Source organism: Gavia stellata, chromosome 12, assembly GCF_030936135.1.
Source record: "Gavia stellata isolate bGavSte3 chromosome 12, bGavSte3.hap2, whole genome shotgun sequence".
NCBI classification, from domain to species: domain Eukaryota; kingdom Metazoa; phylum Chordata; class Aves; order Gaviiformes; family Gaviidae; genus Gavia; species Gavia stellata.
The window spans coordinates 21,034,760-21,057,631 of record NC_082605.1 but is presented as its reverse complement, the minus strand read 5'-3'; the positions used below and the strand labels follow the sequence as shown (position 1 = coordinate 21,057,631).

General features: G+C 37.6%; 1 protein-coding gene across 2 annotated transcripts in view; it reads right to left on the bottom strand.

Annotated features, from left to right (window-relative positions):
* Positions 1–22,872, bottom strand: part of PPP4R2 (protein phosphatase 4 regulatory subunit 2) — a 32,898-nt gene that overhangs the window by 5,026 nt on the left and 5,000 nt on the right. The window contains exons 3-5 of one of the 2 annotated variants that reach the window (XM_059823176.1): positions 6,737–6,907; positions 1,670–1,763; positions 182–219 (exon numbers count right to left, since the gene is read on the bottom strand). In XM_059823176.1, the coding sequence (XP_059679159.1) occupies positions 182–219; positions 1,670–1,763; positions 6,737–6,907 (303 nt within the window). The remainder of the gene's footprint in view (positions 1–181; positions 220–1,669; positions 1,764–6,736; positions 6,908–22,872) is intronic. The other variant, XM_059823177.1, reaches the window with a different exon arrangement.

The window sequence follows — 22,872 nt, the reverse complement described above, 5'->3', positions numbered from 1 at the left end:
TCCGATTCCAAAACTGTTTGTTCAGGTTTGTACAGGTAACAGTTGCAGACCACTATTCACTACTGTTGACTTAACTATTGATAACAAAAACTGAACTCTGCATATCTGTCTTTTTATTAAGGCACATATTCTCCCCTCTACTAACACAAGCTTAAAGTTTCAAGAAAAAGATTATACGTACTCTGAAGATGGATATACACAGCTGACAACCATGACATTCTGTAACAAACAAACAACATATTAAGAATTCAGAAACAGAAGCTTCAGCTCTTGACAACACCCCAAAACTTTATTAAAGAGTTACAGGATTTTGGTCATATCTGTTCAAGTATCTCTACAGAAAATTGGGTTGAAAGCTACCAACAGATGACAGATACTTTGTATGTATCTCTGCTCCCTCTTTACAAGGGCAGGCCATAATTACACTAGAAGTCAGTATTTTCATACGTGGGTTACTATCATAACTAGACCAGCACATTAGGCCTCAGGCCCCAGTGTTTGTAATGTCTAACTAAAGCATCTCTGGAAAGCAAAGTTGGAAAGCAAAGTATTCCCAAATGCTGAAAAACTTCTGACTTGGTAGAGAAATGCTCTATTCGTACACGAGTCCTGCATTCAAAACTGTGCAAGCACTATTAGCTGGTTTTGGCACAGCCATATTTCAAATGTTATGTTATTTTGGCCTCGCATAAACAAAGGGCAGAAATAACAATTAATTCAGTACATTTTGCTTAGCCACCTCTCCCTCTTGAATGGCACTGCAAACTAAATCCATTTTAACCTCCAGAAACCTAGCTTAAAAATTAGGTAAGTTTCTCTCTTCAAATCAATACTTAGTCCAATTATACAGGGGGGCTTTTATCACAGAGCCAGCTAAATTAACCCAGATGAACATTAACAAGGGTTCTCCATAAAACCTGAGGTGTGGTTTCACAGATCCCGTTGTTGGCTAAGAAACTGCTTTGTGAAATCCCTGTCTTGTCATTTATTCCTGACCATCTCCTTCCTATCTTACCTTGCGAGAATACATCTGATTGCATCTACTATAACAGTAAAAACCAGTCCATTTATAAGTTAGACTATTCGGTTGAAGAAAGGTTAAGTAGGAACCTCAAGCCAATTTTGCCATCAAGAAAATCCTATGTGGAACCACATTCTGAAAGTCTGTTATCTACTTTTGAAAGATCCCGCATTCTGACATAAGCTATAAAACACCATTAAATGTCATCTGTATGCTTTTACGAAGGCACAGTCCCCTACGCAAGAGGATTTAAATACTGAAACAAAAGACATTGGGGGGAAGGGGCCGCCCTTCATCATTTACTGGATCTAATCCAAACCCAAATGTGGAGGGAAACGCCTGATCAAAAAACACAAATTATTTCATCTGATTATTCGATTATTTTTAAGTGATGTTACACCTTCCACAAACTACAATTTGAGTACTGCACAGTACATCCCTGAGATTTATTTTTGTGTCTTAAATAAGTTATTTTAAAACTGCTTTTTGATGTTAAAAGGTATGAAAAAACCTCATACACTTAAGAGTAGCTATTAGCTATACTACGGCTATGAGCCATAATGAAACCAACAGACCTTTGGGAGTAATTCAGAAGTTAAGTGGTAGTTGTGACTGTTTAGCTGTCTTCTCTCTCAGAAAAATACATACCTTTTCCACACCTCTTAGAAATTTGTCTGTTCCCGTGTAATTCCTCCTAGGATCTGTCAGCAACTCACAGAGTCGCTGAATAGTGAAGGGGATGCTGCAACGAAATAGATTTATAACATTCATTTTATTTTAGTGAGTAAGACTGTTAGGAAGCAACAAAGTTATTGCTTTCTCACCCTTACTGAGAAGGCAGAAAGAAAACAGTACTGAAATTTGTTATCATTAGCAATATAGGGAAAAATAAAGCCTTGAGTTACCACCCTATCTCATACACTGAGGTAACAGAGCACTGTCTTTTGCGCTCACCACCACAACACTCTTAAGTAGAATCCTAAATACATCATCCCACAACTCAATCAATTAGAACAATGAAGAGGAAATCAGATCAACAGTAAAATAGTTTAAGACTGTATTTATTATCCAAATATGTAGAACAGAAATGGTAAGCGAGTCAAAACAAATTTGAGTCATACACACTAGAGCTAAAAAATTATAAACTCGTAGTTTATTTCATGTTTTACAAAATACATTTACAGAAAAAGCATTAAATGTTGGAATTAGTAGAACCATTATACTTTAGCTGTTACAAATACTCTGTTTTGCCACAACTGGACAGTATACTTATCTATCAAGGAATGACTCAGTAAAAACAATTAAACTCAGAGTAAGATATATAAATCCATAAGCATCACATTCACACATTCTGTTTTCTGACAATTCTGCACTCAGTTTCATCCCTACTTAAATGAGAAAGTGATCTTTCAGACAAGCAATACTTTTACATACATTTACCAGTTACCTGAGATGTTATACACTTTCATTGCAAATCCAGTGTCACATTTTAACAAGCTTCTATGACATTTGACACAATAGTAAAATACTTTTAAAAGTTATTTCAATAAAATAATAAAGAATCATGCATTTTTACAGTTAACTATTTGAAGTTGAAGCCATAAACATTTCAAAAATTTGTCTAAGAAGAATATTTGATACAATACTTAAGAACCATTTCTTGATTGGGAATACGACTGATACACCAAATCCAGAGCAATATCAATACAGACTTACATACGTGTGTGTATATCGCTATACTGTAATTTTTTGTAAAAATTCAACTTTTTTTTATTTGCTGAGGAACACAGCATACACAGTATGTTAAGCCTATTTCATCAGCTAACACAGTATGTATCTCAAGCTTAATTCACTACCTAAAAAGCCACATCTTAAAGATACACAGATCTACCACTAGTTCAGTGCAAACATATTAATCATACTACATGACACTTCACTTTAACTAAAAGCAAGCAGTAACCAGAAAGAGTGACCAAGTATCAACAATTTAATTATGTTTTTCAGAACTGTCTGTATATTACGTTACCGAGGAAGTTATAATCCTCAACTGGAAAACAGTAAGGAGGTTGGCTACAACGCAGCCACCTTTAGCCCTAGTTCCAACAAAGCTACCTGAAAAAACACTGAAGGTGTATCACATTTACCCTACTAGTTAATGCCTTCTCTTGCTATTCACCCAGAATTACACCATACCAACTTATCTTTACTTGACTCCCAAGAATAGAAAAATGCTGAAGTTTATCAATCAGCTGTGGAAAGTTGGAATACAGCTGACAAAGCATTAAATACATTAAACACTTGCAAAAAGTAATGCTGTAAGACAACAGTATTTCTAAAACATTTGTTTTGACATGTTATCACTTAAAAGCAAGTAAAATGGCAGAAACCAAGTGTTTTGGCACACAGGCAAGAATACTTCTGGGTCAAAATAGGAGGGTGAAATGTATCTCCTCGCCTCTTCCCAAAATTTGGTAAATGCAAGACAAACCAGGAACAAGTGTTCCTTTTAATTCAGTTTATTGCATGAAGGCTCTTAAGCTTGACAATGGTTCTGTCATTATTAATTTCCCTAAAGCTTCCTTAGAATCAATCAAATAGTGCCACTGTTCAGCAACTTTTGGTCAACCAGTAATCCTTCTGACACCCAAATTCTTCATCATGTTCAGCTTCTGTGTAGCACCCTCTTTGAACAAAATTCCCAACTTTAACTCAGTCACAAAGAATTTACTTAATCTGTTAACTTCTCCACATTGGTACAGAAGTAATTACATCTATTGTTTCTCATTGATGGCCATTTTGGTTTGGGGTTGAAAAGTCCATAATTAAAGAGACTTTGATTTTTGAATGGACAGTTTAGTCTATTAAAATATTACAATTTATTTCACAGAAACAAAAATACACAGGATTTTAAGTTATTTTTCACCAGCCAAATCTGTAAGGCATCCTGGAGAACCACTGCCTGGCTAATTTATATTTAGCTGTACCTAACTGGACACCTGCAGTACTAAGATATGAAGTATTTTGTAAACCTCAACACAGTCTGGGCTCCTTGGGGAAGGAGCACACTCAAGAAAGCATGCAGCCTGCAACTAACTGCAGAAGTAAGAGCTGCCTTCCTATTTTACTCTCAGCTATAAAAGGTTTAAACAAAAGCTAAAACCAGTTAATTTCCCTCCAAAATTTTCCACAGTAAAATGAACTTCATTTATTGAGCAGCAGATGGCACCAAGTGTCACACTATCACCTCCTTTGCATGTAATTTGTTCAACATTTTAAAGTGGTTTTAGTTGGCAAAACCCGAAATTAACTTCACCTCATGAATTCTTTTCAGTAACACTCTTATTTTATTTTAAAACAGTTTAACAATGTGATTTTAAAATAGAAGTAATTGAAATTGGTGTAAATCTATACATGAACACCAAAGTTTGCGAGCAGTATGAAAACTGATCTTAAACTCTTAGAAATTTAATCCGTTCAGTGCATGAATAGTCCTAATCTGCCTTCTAAGGTAGCCACTTAAAATTCCACACGAAAATACTCAAAACTGCAATTCCTAGCACAACAGTTCAGAATGAATTACAAACCAAAAATTCATTGTATGGACAGGATCCAAGAGGTATCTGGGAAAATGTAATACTTATAACAGCCATAGTAAATTGTAGCCAAATAATAAAAATTTTCATTTATGTATTTATGAGTATGTCTATTTTGTTCATGCTGTGGAAACTCCTCTGTCATCTGAGATCCCCAATAACTTACCTTGGAACTTTCTGCTTCACTAGCAAAGGATAAAGAAAATGGCAAGTCTTAAGAACTTCCTACTCCAAAGCAATTCTAAAGTATAGCCTGAGAATCTGGCTCTGCAAGCATATTACACAATGTCAAGTAAGATACCGTAAGGTTAGAACAGCCAGTTTGAGCTTTCTTTAAAAGACACTTCGCCTAGAAAGACCTCAAAACAGGGGTCATTCTTCATTTGTTACTACTTTGACTTTAAAATAAAAGAGTTTAAAAAAATTCAGCTAGTTTTAATGAACTCTTTCCCTCACTCTTTTAAACAAACACCAATAAACACTTCCTAATAATGCGGCCACTTCAAGTAGCTTCCTTCTTCACTATGGTACCCTGAAATGCCATCCACAACTCTAAATAAGAAGCCTGAATATATCCAATAGCACAAACCAAAACCTGCTCTTGTTACTTTTTGGACACATCTCCCCATGATTCAGCTTTCACAATCATATCCTCACTGTAGGAGTTGGAGGATTTATTAAATGACCTATTCTACAATCCTGGATTCTGGAACATCCCAATGTATTATTTTCTTTAAGGTAACAATGTACGCACTTTGCTTCCTCAAAGACTGGGTGGTTCACTTCAAAGTATGAGGAAGTTGAGCGCTCTTAAGTGTTACAGCAATAGATCAAAACAGCCCAGCCACAGAGTAAGCTCTAGACTTGGTCACCCAGAGGTTTGTTTAGTACACTTTTGGAACAACAGAAGATAACAGCAACCCATTCATTAGCTGTCTTCACACAAGAAGATTACAAATTTTGTGGGCAATGAAGCATTAACAAAAAGCTGGGGGAGGCGAGAGAAAGGCAGGCTCAGGCATAAAGGATAGGTTTGTTTTTAAATTCCTTCAGTGAAGTAGCCCGATATTTATACCAGGCAGCTGAGAACAAGCTGAATTTCACATTCCAAGAAGTAGCCTACACGAGAGCAAGTTCAGGGGGTGGAGATGCGATCCTACTTATAAGAGACACTTAAACTGCAAATAAATTAAGTAGTATGGAACAATGACAATAAAAACAATTAGCCTAGTATCAAAATACAATACTAAGGACGTTAGTAGTACCTCCTAATCTGAAATCTCAGGGTAACAGGGAGGCAAGCTTTATAGTATGCCCATTTACTAACAAGCTGAGAAAAATGCTGAAAGCGCCTCTCTTAAGCAAGCATTGAGACCCACAAGGATGATGACTCAGCTTATGGTAAGTATGTAATCCGGTTTAGAAACAAGAAAAATACTATAAGCTATTGAAAAAGATAAACCAAATAAAAGACAAAAAACCCAACCCCAAAAATCAGGAGCTTTATTTTAAAGGAAACAAAACTTCCATAATTACGAAACTAGCAAAGGGTATACACTTTAATCTAAGACACTGTCAGCAACAGATCGAATACCCCAAGTCTCTCAACTAGCAACTATCACTCAATCTATAAATTTGAATCTGGCACAATTTAACAATTCAAACCCAGGTACACCTTGACTCCTGGTCGCGCCATGTTTATCATGGCATTACTTCAACTACTGAAACACTACAAAGCAATTAAGAACAACACCAAAAGACTTCTTTCAGCTAGGTATTTCAAAATATATTGAAAGAAATCTGACTTTACTATCTATTTTACCTGTTAAATGCACATAGTAATACCACACTTCATCGAAAGGTATTACTTAAAAACTAACTACATATTGAAAAAACTGAAGTGACTGACACATCACAAGATGTCGTAATTTTCATTCAAAATCAGAATAATAAAGTGAAAGTTCTGAAACTACTGTAATATAGTTCCAATGTATATATTTGCTTCTGCTCATCTATTTGAGGAAGCAAGATGAACAGTCACAAATAGATAGTACAAACGATTACATTAAAAATTGGGAAAGTATTTTTGTTATCCTGATTTTAGAAAACAAATGATACGTACCCATTAAATCCAGTGACAATTTTCAGGATTCTTTCTTTCATCTCTTCAAAGGGAATGTATTCCACGTTTGGATTGGGGGGCCCTCTTGGTTCAGGAGCTGAGGTTCTGAAATCATCCATTACTTTCTCCAGTTTGAAAATAAAATAGCCTTTAAACTGAGACCACTGAACCCTGCATAAAACACAAGAATTAAGACATATGCAAGTCAGCCCTAAAACCACAGAAAAACAGCATCACTTTATGTTTGCAAAATACAATTCATGCTGGTATGCCAGTCCTAAGATAAATGAGGCAAGTAATGCAGTATTATTTTTCTTCCTGAATTTAGAGCATGATAACTATTTCAATAATTACAGTAGAACAATATTACACAAGTCAATTGCCATTAACAACAGGGTAAGCCATTTCCTTAAAGAACCAATATTCACTTACAATTCAAACCTAAATGTGAAATATGCACGCATTCTATACAATTTACCAGTAAGCCTACATGCTGCCTAAAGTTTTCACTGACCTCACAAGAGAAGGGGAGGGAAACAAAAAAGAAAACATAAAAAAAGTGTTTCAAGTCTGGAAACGATACAGCAATTGTACACAACATTATCTGCCTCTGTTACAAAAATCTTACTGAAAGGCCTTTTGTAACTAACTGCTGAGAATACATGCACCTTAAAAGCATTTAACAGTAACTCTTTTTCTCAGAAAGGCAAATACATTTATTCTGTGTCACAGTTAGCACTTGCTGATGAATATTTGAGCAAAACAACTTTGACTCCTGAAAAACATTCTCACAACAGTAAGTGACCTATTAAGATCTTTCCAAATTACCTTCTGCCTTATAACTTAAGGTTTTATCATTTATAGAATTCTATATATTGACATTCTCAAGAAAACAGGTCTCCCACACTGCATACAGTGGACCAGGTGGGAAACGGCTGAGAAAGCCCTTCTACACCAATCGCCCCACACAGACAGTCACAGAAGAAATTCTGGGCCTCCTTTGGCTAGTGCATTTCTTAGCAGCATAGGGAGCAGCTTGAAAGCAACTGATTTCATTCAGTTACTATCAATTTTATTCTATTAATGCTGATGCAGGAGCTTTCACAGCTACAGCATGGAGATGCTAGTGGAGAAAAAAAAGGAACAGGGAGAATAACAAACCAACAGCAAAGAAAGAGAGAAAAATTATCTTTGACATTTATCTGTAACATATGCAATCTGGAATGAACAGGCTCAAATCAAACAAGCATAAAATCTGAACCCCTGGACAGCCCTTCAGCTCCTGCTGAAAAAAGTACTATTTAGCCACAGGCCATATTTCTACAGGCTGCCTACGGTAGCAGTGCTAGCTTAAACAGCTCTGACTATTTTCAACCCCACATAACATCTGACCTTCTATCGGGCTGATACAACTTTGCGCTGTGAACTACACGTGGTGACTCCCCAGCAAAGTGAGGATGTTTGTATCCTGCATGCTAGGCTCAAGCACCAGCACTACCAAATTTAAAACCACAGGCCAATGAAGTCATGTTAGCCTACTTTCACCAGAAAAACAGTGCCATGTTATCTTTGCCTTAATTTTCTCCTTGGTCTCAAAGAAATAATTATGAGGTGAAAAGGGGAGATTCAAACACGAAACCCCTGTCTTTTATTAGGAGTGATAAATTTGCAAGAACAGGGCGAACCTGAGGGGGAAAGCAAACCTCCCCTTTCCTCTACAAAAACTCATTAAGCACCTCACAACAGAGGGGAATGCAGGACTCACTGAATAATAATAAAACCAGAAACAAAAATAGAAAGAAAGAAGAAACAAGGTCCCAAAAGGGAATGGCATGGATAGATTGAACAGCATCATCAAGTCTCACTGGATTATTGCTCCAATTAGCATTATACAGCCAAAGCAGAATACTATAATGTTTCCAATGTACAGTATTAGGCGTTACTACAAATGTTAAGTTAAAAAGCTATCTAACTCTGCAGTGCTACCACCACGAGACCAAAGCTTTCATAACAAATCACAGATTTAATACATAAGCACATCACAAAACACAGAAAAGACCCGGTAAATAACCCCATGCCAGAGTAGGATTACTCCACACAGAGCATCCCAAGAGCTTTACTTGCCTCATGAAAGGGGATTCCACTATTATTCTAAACATTCTTTGACAACCCCATTTAGGATTTTTTTTTCCACACTTTAAAGCTTGAGCTGTTCTTTGTTTTCATTGTTATTTATTTCTTGCTAAATATCTTTTATAATATCTAATTATCTCTTCATAGACTATTAACCCATCAGTGTTGTGTTGCTGAAATAAAGCAACAACATACAAAGTTTAAAATGGCAATCTACTGCCTGAAAGCAGTACCCACCAGCTCTTTACAATGCTGAAGCTACAGAAAACAAATGTAACATTTTGCCCCTATACAGAAGTCTAGAAAACCATCACTTGTTTTAACCCAAGTGTTTTTAATTAGTACTTCTTCTATTATAAAAAGACTAAGAACTTGCATCTGCAATACACTGCAATACTGACATAAAAAGCATCTTTCATCCTGTATTTCAAAACACTTGATAAATTACTGCCAACCAGGTGACACAGTCTGGCTTACAAACAGAAGCAGCAGAGTTTAAGGATAAACTTATCCTGCAGTCACAAGTGTGACTACAGCTAAACCCAGAGATAGCAACACCCGCTTTAAATCAACTAAACAAGCTGTTGCCAGAAGCCAGTGTAACCACAGCAGCAGGAGCTCAGGACAGGCTTGCTGTTTAGACATTTACTCAGTTTCTCCAGCAGGTTTTTTCAACATTGCTGAATTCCCTCCTGCTGTGGCTGCAGTACTAGCAGCGTGAAAGCTAACTGGTTAAAAGTGGTATGTTCACATTGCAATCACAGATGTAATTGCAGTTTATACTGTAAACAACTGCTTCGAAGTCACAGAGGTGTCTCGTGCTTTTAGAGCATAACCTCCTGACCTCAGTGTTGTTAACTTAGACATTAAAACATGCTCCCATCTAGATGATGGTCTTGAAGCACTTTCAATCTATGCAACTGGTTTCTGATGAACAACTTTATCCCAATACCAGTAAGTTACATGGGAACTCCAGCCACTCAACAGGAAATACTATTTGCACCACAAAAGACTGAGTCAGCTCCAGACTTTTCAACTGTGTAGGCAAATTCAGTCCCTCAGTGGCAACACAGTTGATTCCTGGAAGGCAGGAAGAAGAAGGAAGGTTTCTGGAGGCTACAGTGCAGGTCACTTGTTTCTTTTAGGCCCAACTCTTCTATCATTACCCTAGTATGAAGAATCTCCAACTTCCGCCCACCATCCTTCAGTTACCTCCCTCCTGCCTTTCCTACCAACCCAGCAAGCAGCAGTCCCTCTTCCCCCCTCTCTTACCTCATCTACTTATCATTCTGTGTCTGCCAGGCTGCTAGGAAGGGGGCAGAACTACACACTGTTCCTCCAGGAGAAAGAAAATAATTCAAAAGCAAGGGGCAGCAGCTCTGGAAAGCAGGTTTCTGCTCCTTCTGCTTTCACCCAGAACTGCAATTGCTTCCTTTTCCCTCAAAGCCAGACCCTTTGTCAGCAACAGCAGCATCTACCACCATGTTACCAGACACTGACAGTCTGCCTCCTACACAGCTGTGTACGATGCCTCTAGTTTAACCTAACTCTGAACAAGTCCTCAGAAAAGAAACACAATACACAAGGTGGATTAATAAAGCATTTTACGTAAAAGAATTGTACTTCATGCAACCTTAATTATGCATATTTGTTAAAAGAAACTTACCTACACTTACGACAGTGTACTGCAAAGTTTGAACGCTATTTTTAAACTGTTCATAGAAGATTACACTCAAACCAACCTACAAAACTGAAAAGTATCTGGCTGCATATCTGAATAAATAGTTAAAATAATGAACTCTGACAAAAAAAAAAAATCATTTCTGCAGGGACAGTAAGATTTTCTTAATTTCCATTTACTTCAGTGGAAGTGATCAAAAGTGAGTGTCAAAAGAGGGAAGTTACCTTTCCTGTTTTACCAGTCTAAGAAAAGGACATGTAGAAGTTGGTATCAGCTAGTTTAAACTCTTGAAACTCACTTGCATGTCATCCATAGAGAAAACCATTTAGTTCGTGAACGATGGTTAAAACTGTTAAGCCAATACAACACAAAAATTAAGATTAAAAATGGCATATCCTCTTAATCAGCAAAACAACCTGTATCTACACCCCTAGAAATTTTAAGTTATCAGTATACATTGACAGACTGGTCACTTAAAGCCAGACAATAGTAGTGGGAAGAGATAAGCAAATGGTGAATGTCTGTTTTCAAGAAAAGAGAAATCTCCAACCTGTATCACAAGCTCCCTGAGAACAACTCTACCATTAGGATGCAAGACCTCTGTTTTAGGTGCTTTGTTACAAAATGGGAGACACTGAAAATGAGCAGTTTGGTCAATACCTTCTGTAGTTAAATCAAGAGCCAAATGGAAGCGAAAGAAAACTCATCCACACAGCTTTATGTACAACCTCATTAAGTTTTATACACTGGAAAATAACTGACAAACACTAAGCTCTGTAAAGAAACCACACTGAAGAAATTCCATGGAGAAAATACTATTCATGCTTTTTTCCAAGCAGGCTTGTTTATAAATACTTGCTCTTCCCACTCAGCGTTGTACATAGTGTGCATTTAGAAAAGGCTGATTATGTCTTCTAAACCATGCTTTTCCTGTCCACTACACTAACTTGTGAATTTGTACTAGCAGGTTTTTGAGAGCTCTTTTATAGCCACTCAGAGAAAAAAATTCCTGTGAACATCATATGATCTGTAAAAATATCTTCAGAAACGATACTTCAAAAAATTAGTTAATCCTAAGATGTTTTGGTTCAGCGTACTTTCCTTCTAGAGAATGACAACTTTGAAATTATATACATTTTATGTATGTTTAAAGCATCTTTCACTACAATATCTGGGTCATCCTGTGTAAATATACCTGTACAAAGACAGCTCCCCTGGGCTAATGAGCCTGTCGTTTCACAGATACTCCAAATCATCATAAACTGACATTTTTTCTTAAATAAAGAGTCCTCTGCTTCCCTCCCACCAGCTGCTGTACCATCCTTCCCTTATATCAACCTAAAGGTTTTGCTCTGACATACAGAAAATCAGAGGAAGAAACTGAATTTATGAGAAAAGCATCTAGCAAGGAAAAGTCACCAGAGGCAGTAATGAATGGCTGAAAAGAAGCAACCACAGCACGCTTCAGAACTATAGTTTGTATAGATACATATATCATAGCAGAACCACACATCTCAAATTCTCCCAGAACCGATGTAAATGCTGGTAGTTTACCTCAACAATTTTTAAATTGTTTAAGTCAACCGACAGATGAAAGCATAGAAGCTAACACAGAGTCCAACAGTTCAGTCTTTGTACATTACTTAAATACATGATGCTATGTCCTAGATTAAATACATGCTAATAACTGTGCTTTAAGGTATGAAAAGATGTTTAACACCATAATATTGTACCAGAATGCAGTCCCTGACCTTGCAATTTAAGTACAAATTAGAAACATGACAGAGAAACACAGATGGAAGAGACTTCAATGTCTGAAGATACTCAGCTGTGTTTTACAGAAATCAAACAGGAAAGCAGACAGCACCTGACCAAACAGCCAATAACATGAGAAACATAAGCAAGTTTTGAGAATATTTACATACATTAGAGATGCAGCACGAGAAAAGGCTAAAAAGGAAAGGGTAGGGGAAGACAGAAGACATGAAATGAGTAAGCAGAGATTAAATAAAATGACAGGCTATGCAAAAAAAAAACACCAACAACCACCACCAATAAATAAAAAAATAGGGGAAAAAAAATCCCCCAAACAAACACACAAAACCCCAGGACTGGGTCAGAATTACTAAGTGAAGACAAGAAAATTAAGCCCTATGAAGAAAGACACAAAGGAAGCGTAAGGGAACTCTACAGTCAGAACAGTACTACAATAACGTACTTATTCACTAAAAGTTGATGAGGCAGCAAAAATATCTCCATTGCACAGGGAAGGAAGAATTAGAAAAAAAGATTAATTTAGACATAACCTAGCATTACCAGAGCGGAAACAAGGAAAAACACAATCCTAAATAACTTTGTTCTCTAATAAAAGCAAGCTATTTCACACCTGTACTTGAACTACATGGTTTTCTGTTGGAACTAGTCCATCGCTACAGATCAACTGAAGTTTGCCAAGCAACATCAACCAAATTTAGAAATCCACCAATTCTATTTGATAAACAGCACTCTTCAACAAGGGACAGAGGTCACCTTAGACAGAAAGCAGTTCAAGTAATCTGACGCGATGCGTTGATTTAAAAGACATATTACTAGCACAAAGTTGCTGGCAAGGTACAATTGCTTCTCTACTAACATGATTTGCACAGAATTAATCTTTCCAAACATGCATATCAAAAACAAAATTGCATTTTGCATGGAAATAATCTAATCCTATCACTCCCAGAGTGCAGAAGACTTAACCCCATTCCCTTATCTCCTGCTTACTCAAAATGTTTGTACTGACGAAACTGAGAAAGCAGCTTTCTCCCTTACCACACTGGTTATTGTGAAAGAGGAGAACCCTCTGTCAATAGCTTGCACTATCGAGATGTTTTTTGTATGTCAGAGAATTAACTGACATTTTCTTCCAATCATTGGACAAGTTTCTATATTTGATTCTTTTGTCACTTGGTATATCACTTCAGGAGACTTGAAATTTCAACAAAAAGAGCAAAAAGACAGAAATGTTTAACAAAGTTGTCTGAGCAAGATTTGACAAACATTAAAAACCAAGTAACAGAAGTAATAGTGAAAGGCAACTTAAGAACCTGAAACGGAGAGGAAAGTCTTGCAATCTGGAGAATCACAGAAAAACATTAACTTTCAGAGAACCAGAACAAGGAAAGGAGACGAAGTTGTAATTGCAATATCCCTAACCTCCTTCATACAAAGTGCTTTCCCTACTATTTTTAAGAAAAACTATCCATGTTAGTACTACACTGGAAGGCTTTGCTACAGCACAGTGATCCCCAACATTACTATAGACTGCAAGTCTCTACAAGTGCAGAAGACAACTAGGGTAAGTTACCTATCTCCCTTTTTAGCAACTGTATTAAAACATCAGATGTAACACTAAAGTAGTACATATGGCTTACACACTTCAGACAAACCTCTACAGGATTTCCAAGTTTCAAACTTCAATAAGACCCATGGAAGGTAAGCAGGACAAACCCTAAAATTAACTGAAGAACAGGAGGAAGAATTCAGAGTGTCTGAAATAAGGCTACCTCCCGAAATGAAGGTACTGCAATTATTTCATAAATCTTTCTGGAATTGCTTCACAGATTACAGGTTTAATTAAGAAAAACATTATATTGAAGGGATGTTAAGCTTCTAGAGACCTAGCTATGTACTTAAAACATTAAGAGTCCCAGGAGTACCGGCGGGATGTCTGTCTTCAGATTTCACAGCTTTTAAGTTCATTACAAAATTACTTGGTCTACATTTTAAGAGGATGCCATCTGTTTTGGAGAGATGCTATATACCACAAAGAACATAAAATGAAAAGGAAAACAAAGTAGATTTACTATTGATTCTGTTGATTGAATCAGGCCATAAAAGAAACATCAGAACTTAGTAAAAGTGAGCACTTCCCTCTCCACCCTTCTCCTACTTTTAGCTCTCTGACAAGCAGAAATAAAAAAATAAAAAGTACAAAATAGTATATTTAGGATGTAAACGCTTGATGTTCAGCTAAACTGATTTTAAGGCAAAGTCCTCAGAACACAGAAGGAAAGAATCAGAGGACAACCTCAGGGGGATTCACTTTACATGTAACAAGAGATATGAGTCACTTATATTAGCTTCCCCCCCCCCCCCCAGTTATTGTTGACTTAGATTACACTCCCCAGAGACTTGCTTGTAGGAAACAGGTGTTTTTAAGTGAAATGACTTGCCAACTTTAATAACTTCTCTTTTGTGCCTAGCTCTAAAGCTCACAGAAGATGAAGATAAACTCTAAGACACAGTAATTTCCCCAGGCTGTCAGAAGCAAAATTAAAGTTTCATCCAAAACAAGTTAATTCCTTTTCTATTCTGGTCCATCAAAGGGATCTCCAAAATTATTTGAAAAGTCAAAAGGCACAGAAAATGAAGGGCACCCAGCAATCACGTATCCAATTCAAACCTGTGTGCAAGGTGGCAAACTTTCCAACATGCTCTTCCACAGCCTCGATGCAAGATGTATCCAAACAGGAATATTGCAGACTAGATGGAATATGCCACTTCCCAAACCAAAGGCCCATCTCTGCCATCAGAGAGCACAGAACATATCCCCCAGCAGGAGAAGCCCCCGGGGTGGTTCCCTTCCCCTAGGCTGCAGCAAGGGCAGCACCTGGGAGTCAGCCCCGGGAGCCTGCCCAGGACTGACTGCCCCACTCCCTGACAGCAGCACAGCAACCAGAGCACGCGTGGAAGAGGTCCTCTCCAGCAGAGCCAGTAGCTAAAGCTGTGCAGCGGAAGTGATGGATTGCAGTCCTCTGGGGGAAAGGAGACCGAGGCCGCTCTCTTCCTCGGTTATCTCTGTTCTTTGGGATGGAAACGCAGTAGCTAGAGCCTACTGCCTCTGTTTTTGCTGTTGGTTTGTTTTAATCTTCACCTTACTTCACATACCCTAATTTCAGATATATTGACTGGGTATAAACAAGGACACCTGGAAGTACACAATTACATAGAAGGGAGTGCACAAGCTAAAAATCTTGTTAAGAACTGCCTATAAAACACAATCCCCAGCATTTTCATACAAAAACCACCCACCCTGTTGCCATTTGACATTTTAGTTTTTGTACAGGAATTACTATTTCACTATTTATTTTATAAAGATTGCTTCTTAATAAGGAGTGCTCAGTGGTTGAGAAACGGCTTTCAATTTCTTCAGAGAACGCCTCTGAAAAATTCTGGGGTAGAAAGCTGGCAACACTGAACTCTCATTAATGGGGAGATTAGCTACACCGTAGTTCAGCAGGTATCTCATCACAGTGCAGAGAGGGAACGCGCTGCCCCACCACGTACTAACCTTATACCTGCTCTACACCAAAAGGGAGAAGCCCGCTGTGCTGCTCCCACATGTTCCTGTGATCCCACACACAGGGAGGTAAAGCAGATCACTGATCTAACCACAAAAATCAATGCTACAGATAAGGAAGAATAAGATGTGTGATGTGACTAGCAGAGAGTAGAGCCATTCCTTTAAGCAGCTGCCCTCATCGACCAGATGAAAGAACGTACCTTACTTAATTCCGCTTGTTTTAAATATTCATTGTATTTTAAACTTTTTTCTATTTCCCGTGCTTTACTTTAATACTATTTTGATAAAATTAATTTTACTGTCATCATTTTGCACACTGTTGCTATTTTCACCACCCACACAGTACAGATTAACATGGGAAATTCCAAACAATGACAATAGATCTACACAGTAAAATCCCCCATACACCAATGCAGACTAGTTTCTTAAATGCTTCTGGCAAGCAGACAAACCCTTCAACCTAACATTAAATTAAAACCATAAGCAAGTGCTATATTTATTGATGTCTCTGAATGAGCAATAAATTTTAAACTTTAGGTGATACAGCATGGTGAATTTGCTGGAACACTGTGCTTTGCTGTTGATGGCATACTCCTGTTAGGAAAACACGCTGGCAAGCAGTCTTCCTGGGGGAGCATCCTGTTCACTTTCACCTGGTAACTCACGTAAAATTAAAAAGCTCTCACGTTTTATGCAGTAGGATTTGACCTCATATTACCTTTCAGTTTAATTAAAAAAATATATTGAAGAGCCCGAAAGAGGAAAAACTGGTATTTCCCACAAGCACAGAAGGTATTTTTCCATTTTCACTCACTGATTGTTGTCAGCCTAAATTAAGTCTTTGCTTTCCTCCTTGAGAGTGTGATGAGCTCATTCCAGAACCACAGAAACTGGAATACATTAGAACTACATTACTTCAGTAGTATGAGTGTTCACCTCTCTACTACTTGCAAATTAGTACTGCTATTGCCAGGAACAACAAAGATTAAGACTTAGTTATGGAAACAGACAGCTGGTGAAGACATTAAAGTAGTATCTGTAATCATCAAGGGACTAATTCTGATCTCTGCTGATAAATATTCAGCTGACTCCAACAGAATACAGCTGTTCCACAGAGCAGAAAAAATCTGAACCAGGACTTAGAATTTTTCAAGAAAGTACATTTCTTTATATAGATATCTAAAACCAAACTCAAGTACCTTGCATTTTCTTTTATTTTAAAGGCAAAAACTGACCACGGAATGAAAAAGTTCACAATTACAACAGATTCTTCTTTCAAGGATTGGATTCCTTATAGTCGAGTGGAAAGCAATATGGACAAAGTAAGCCTTCAAAATTTCCACAAACCACCAGCAGTGGCTTATCTATAGAGACAAGAAGTAAAAGTAGATGGTATTTTCATTAAATTTCCCTCTTCCACTTGAAAATTTACTTGAAGTTACCTCTGGCTGATAAGAATAAACTGGTGTACTTACTGCACTATTCCATAGCACTTACTGTGCTCCTGCAATGTGTAACACTATGTAAATTCTTACCTTACCCCAATTTTTTTAGTCTTCATACAATTTTGTTTATGCATATATTCAAATAACATTTCTTATAAATCTCAAGTTTTATTACAAGTAGAATGATCACCCCAGGTATTGACTTTCCTCTAAAGTGCACACCAACTACAAAGCTCTGTGTTTGTAAGACTTGGAAACTTTTGGATAAGCATCAAATACCAGCTAACTCCTCCCATCTGAGCAATATCAACTATAGTTAACTTATTTGTTTACAATTTAGTCACCTTTTTTTTTCCCCCTGTTATGCAGAAAAATCACTAGTTCAGGGAACCACACTAGACTTCTGTCACAATATATGCAGACCTAGTATCTTCCTGCTGTCACATATTTTACAGGATACTTTACCCCAACCAATTATATTTCTCTAGTTCCGAATAATTTTTTTACCAGTATTCCGTGTAATTATTACATTTACTTCTGTAAAAAATTTAATTAGCACCCTTTCTACTAGATTATTTTAAAATCATTTGAGTTTTGTGTACTTTTTAATCTGATTGATGATCTTCTAAATAGTATTTCCTGCATAACTTAAATGTAAATCACACAGAATTGTTCAGAACTCCCAGTAACCACTTTGTGTACAGCAACTGTTTACTCAGCCCACATCTGCCTCATTTTTGTAGAATGCATCTTCAAGACAGGGATTAGATTACTACACATTTCTGCAACACAGTGCAAGACTTTGATCCAGTTATTACCACAACAAACTATATTAAGAATAATTATTTCAAAGAGGCATGATTTCAGTGACCATATTCTTGAAATTTCATTTTTAATCTTTAAACTTCAATTAAAGGACATTCACATCAACCTTGGAATTGTGAGCAGTATCACTTAAGCAACTAGCACAAAAAGTTCAAGAGGGGGGAAGGTACTTGACTCCTCTCACAAGTTACAATCACATGAGCCCTAAGAAACATTTATATTCATCTGCTCTACCAAAGATAACTGTAGCTGCATTTGAACAGCACTAGCCAAACAGATTGTCGGCAGCAGATAGGCATTATCTGTGTCAAAATACCTCCCAAAAACCACTTACATAGTCCAAATCTGCCTTTAACATGATTGGACATTTTGTTGAAATGTGGACAACTGTATTTATTTCAATTCTAACAATTCTGTGGATTATTCTTAGCTTTTACTTATTTCCATTTCAGATAAAATGTCACATTTTATCTGAAATAACAGATAAACAGATTAGTTTTCACTAAGGCATGTTTCAAGAATGATGCCATGCACTGTATAAGAGATTCTGCATGAATTTCACAGCACAATTCAGAGTGCATTCCATTCAATGGATATTGCACAGAAAAATAATCCATCAGGCAAAGGCGCAACATAATTCTACAGGACTCTGGAGCTGATGCAGGCAGAACACAGAAACTTTAAATAGATGACACTTTCTCAATAAACCTTGTACAACAGAAGTGCAGAAGTCAAAAATTAAGTAAAGTATTATGCAATAAGTAAAGCATATTTAAAAGTCTTCCTGAATTTACAGCAAGTTAAAATTACTATCTCTATAGGAACTGCCTACAGAAAATCACTGAGTAATATAAAGTTCATGTTTGGATAACTGAATATAAACCTCTTCCATACACAAACAAAATTCCACATATCTACTAATACAGGACACTTTCAGATATCACAAGTTTGCACGGAATAAGCAAATAAACAAAAGAAACACTGTAACTCATCTGTAAAGTGTAGCTATCACTGTTAAATGACCAGTGCCTAGAGATCCACAGGTTACCTCAGCAGAGCAGTAGACCACACTGAGAAAATACTACCAAATCTTTACTATATGGAGCAATAAAGCTGGGAAACCAGATGAAGGAAATGCACCCTGTGCAACTGCTTTTGGATCTTAATTTACTTCGCACTGTATTCCTGTGCTTGCCAGTTCACACATTGTCCCACAAAAACACAGGCATCACTCAGGTCAGAAACCAGCACTACTAGGATCAGTTAAATTGCACTTCTATTACTAATTCCTTCCAAAAGCTGAAACAGAAGCCACCCAATAGGCTTCTACGCAAAGCAGTTCAGCTGACACCCACTAAGCTTGGGCTGACAAGGTGTACCCTACCTCAGTGACCTAATACACAGGCATTAGGTGCTTCTGCATCATCACGCTCCCTTACCACTTCTGAGCAAAGCCTCATCAGGTATAGCCGTCACAGAAATCTTGTAACTCTCTTCAAGTAGTATTATTTCTAAAACTTATACCTGCCAGACACCAGCTTTGTGGAAAAGCAGCATCAGTCTGGTTTACCCGCAAACCTGATAATCCACCGCCCCCCCAAGACAACCAGACTGATTTGTATCCTCCCTTCTGCATGTACCATTGCCTTGGTCCTTCCCCCCAACATGTGCCATCGAGCACGAACCTTCCCAAAACCTGTAGACAGGAAGAGGGAGCAAGGCTCATCAGTTACAAGGTCAAAAGAGAAAAACATCCTTGCTACTGTAAAGTGCAATGTGGAGTGGAACAATATGCAAACGTCTGGGAAAGTACTTCAAATGAAATAGTAACAAGCAAGGCCACCATGGAACAGGAGACTTGAGGCCCACTGGAAAAGACAGAGGTAATACTGAGGCAGCCACTATGGCTGTGAAGAAACGTTACTAAGAGGTAAAGGTAAGAACTGATAGAAACTCTGAGGATGAGAACAAATCTGATTAAGCAATGCAGGAGAGCTGAGCTTGAAGAGTAGAAGGATGCCAACAGAAGAATACTAAGGTGATCATCAGAAGGACACGCAACTGTATTAACTGCTACAGAATAAATGGTGGGCGGAGGTTCTGTGCAAAGTAACAGTGAACCATCTGCAAAAAGACTAGCAGGGAGTGTGCTTATACGAACAGGCTGCGTACAGCAACCAGGAAGAAAGACATACTTAAAAATGAAAGTCTGCATGCACATACAGTTACATTTGCAGTTAAAATACTCTGATTACACTGAAAAGTTAGCATTGCTATGAGGAGTTTGCCTTCTGTCTTTCCTTACACATGTATTCTATAGAGAGACTAAAGTTTATTAGGATCAGTTCATCATGCAGATTTTATAATGGTAGTTAAAGTTTGACCTTTATACTGTAAAGCCCGCTCCCTACAGATATGAAGTGGCAGCATTTAAAATAAAACACAATAGTGTGTGTTTCCTAAAGGAGCAAGTGATTTCATCTGTATCACAATTGATTCCTCTGAAGTACTACAATTGTACATTTGATAGATGTATAATTTTTTTATAATACAGGTAAAAGATCCAGGAAGCTAAACTATCTTTGACAAAGATAAATCAGCAGGCTTTTTTTTTTTTCAACTGACATTTCTGTCCTTTTGAGTATTACGAGACAGAAAACACAGTGTCAGTGGAATGGGAATTAGTGGGGAATAATTCCAGCCACTTAGTGGAATGGAGCTAGTGAGGAATAATGGTAGGAAACAACGCAAGGAAGTTTACTCAAATCTCTTGCTTCACCAAGAACATGGAAATGAAAGAGGCCTATACTAACAAAGGCACACAGACTTCTTTCAGAAAATATTATCCTGTTTATCACGGCAGGAACTGGAGAATTTTTTTTTTTTTTTAATAAAATAAAACAAGGAATTACATTTCCCCCAATAGTTCTAAAGATTTCCAGGTAATTATTTTTCTCCAAATCAGGACAAAATTTTCAAACTAGTCAAACAAATACTAGCATACACATGTCAAGCAACAAAACTGCTACCTGAATAAAACCAGAGAACATACTTTATAGAAAAAAGCAGACTTATATTTAAGCATGTAAAATAAGTTAAAGGACATATGGCTACGCAAATCTACATATTTGTAACATAACAAAGGAATACTATACAAGAGTTCAGAATACATCATTAAAACACTAAAGCCTAGAATGGGAACTTACTCTCATGAATGTTCATTGCTAACATCTCTCCACTCACATCTTTTCTACAGCTGACAAACTATTTCACTGCTGTAACAAAATGATACAAAAGCTAAACTGATCTACAAAAGCCTTCTGAAAATGTAGTAAGAAAAAAAAAAACAAATGTTCACTGCTACATAGGGTACATGAAACAGTATCAAAGGGTCAAAAATACTTTTCGCCATTATCTTTGGTAGAGCTACGGTTATGTAACTTACATTTACAGTTATATAATTTACCAACAGCAAATCATCCCTGATCTACCTAACTGGCAATGAGGGAAGATCAGTGGGCACTGGTAACTCAGCTTTAGCAAGACAGACAAGACAGCACAGTCTCCCATAGCACCTTTGTAGCCAAGCTGGATAGCTACAGACTCAGAGTACCATCAGGCCTACGCAGGCGTGGTTGTGGTCAACAGGGTCCAAAGTCCGGTTGTAACTGCAACCAGTTACAAACGATGCTGCTCAGAGTCAATACTGGGGCCAATACCTGTACTGGTAGATGGGAAGCTGAACATCTGTCAGCATGGCCTTGCTGTTACAAAGGCTGCCTGCACGCTGGGTTACATTTGCAGTATCAGAGAAAGCAATTATAGCCTTCTACTTGGCACTTATGAGTCCATAACCACAGTAACACGTCTGCTTTGGGGTCATGCAATGCAAAAGAAAGCAGACAGAGCGAGATGCACAGAAGGCCATTAACATGGTTAACAGCTGCAGCGCACAACCTAGGCGGGAAGCTAAGGCAGCATGTTTTCTGGAGAACAGAAGGCTATGGCGGAGGAATCTAACTGCTGTCTTTCACCACTGAAGGGGTAATTGTGTACCAGCAAGATGGAAACAGACTCCCTTCAGAGGTGCAGAATTGTGGGTGTAAGAGGCAGCGGTCGCAGGTTGCTCCAAGGGAAACTCCAAGTTGCTGCAAGGGAAACACTATTCCCAGTGCATGTGGTTAAGCAATGAAACAGGACATCAAACAGAGGCTGTGGAACTGCCATCACTGGAGGTTTTCAGAATAGGTGCACAAAGCCCTAAGCAACCTAAACTAATTGTGGAATTAGCTCCCCCTGAGTACAGGGTATGACTGGATGACTTCCAGAAGTCCCTTACAGCTTACGTTAGTCTGTGATGATACTATGGATGTTCATATTGGCTCTACAATCACATGTATTAAACTTGACTCAAGAAACTTTGCAGAAAAGCATTTATGTTGGTCCTCAAGGAAACTAGTGAAGAGACAACTTATGTATTCAGGCTTAGATGAGGTGCAAATTAATAGTTCAGATCTTCCAGGGAAACTCTGAGGAAATAATTTGACTACACAAGAAAATAAAAACAGAATGTATTTTAATGGCTGTTTACACTGCATTCAGGGCAAGAGCCGGTATAAACACATTACATCCTGGCCAGGCCAGTGTTCTCTACTTAAGTCTGGAACTATTTTACAGTTAATCACTTCTGCCTACATACTGTAATTTC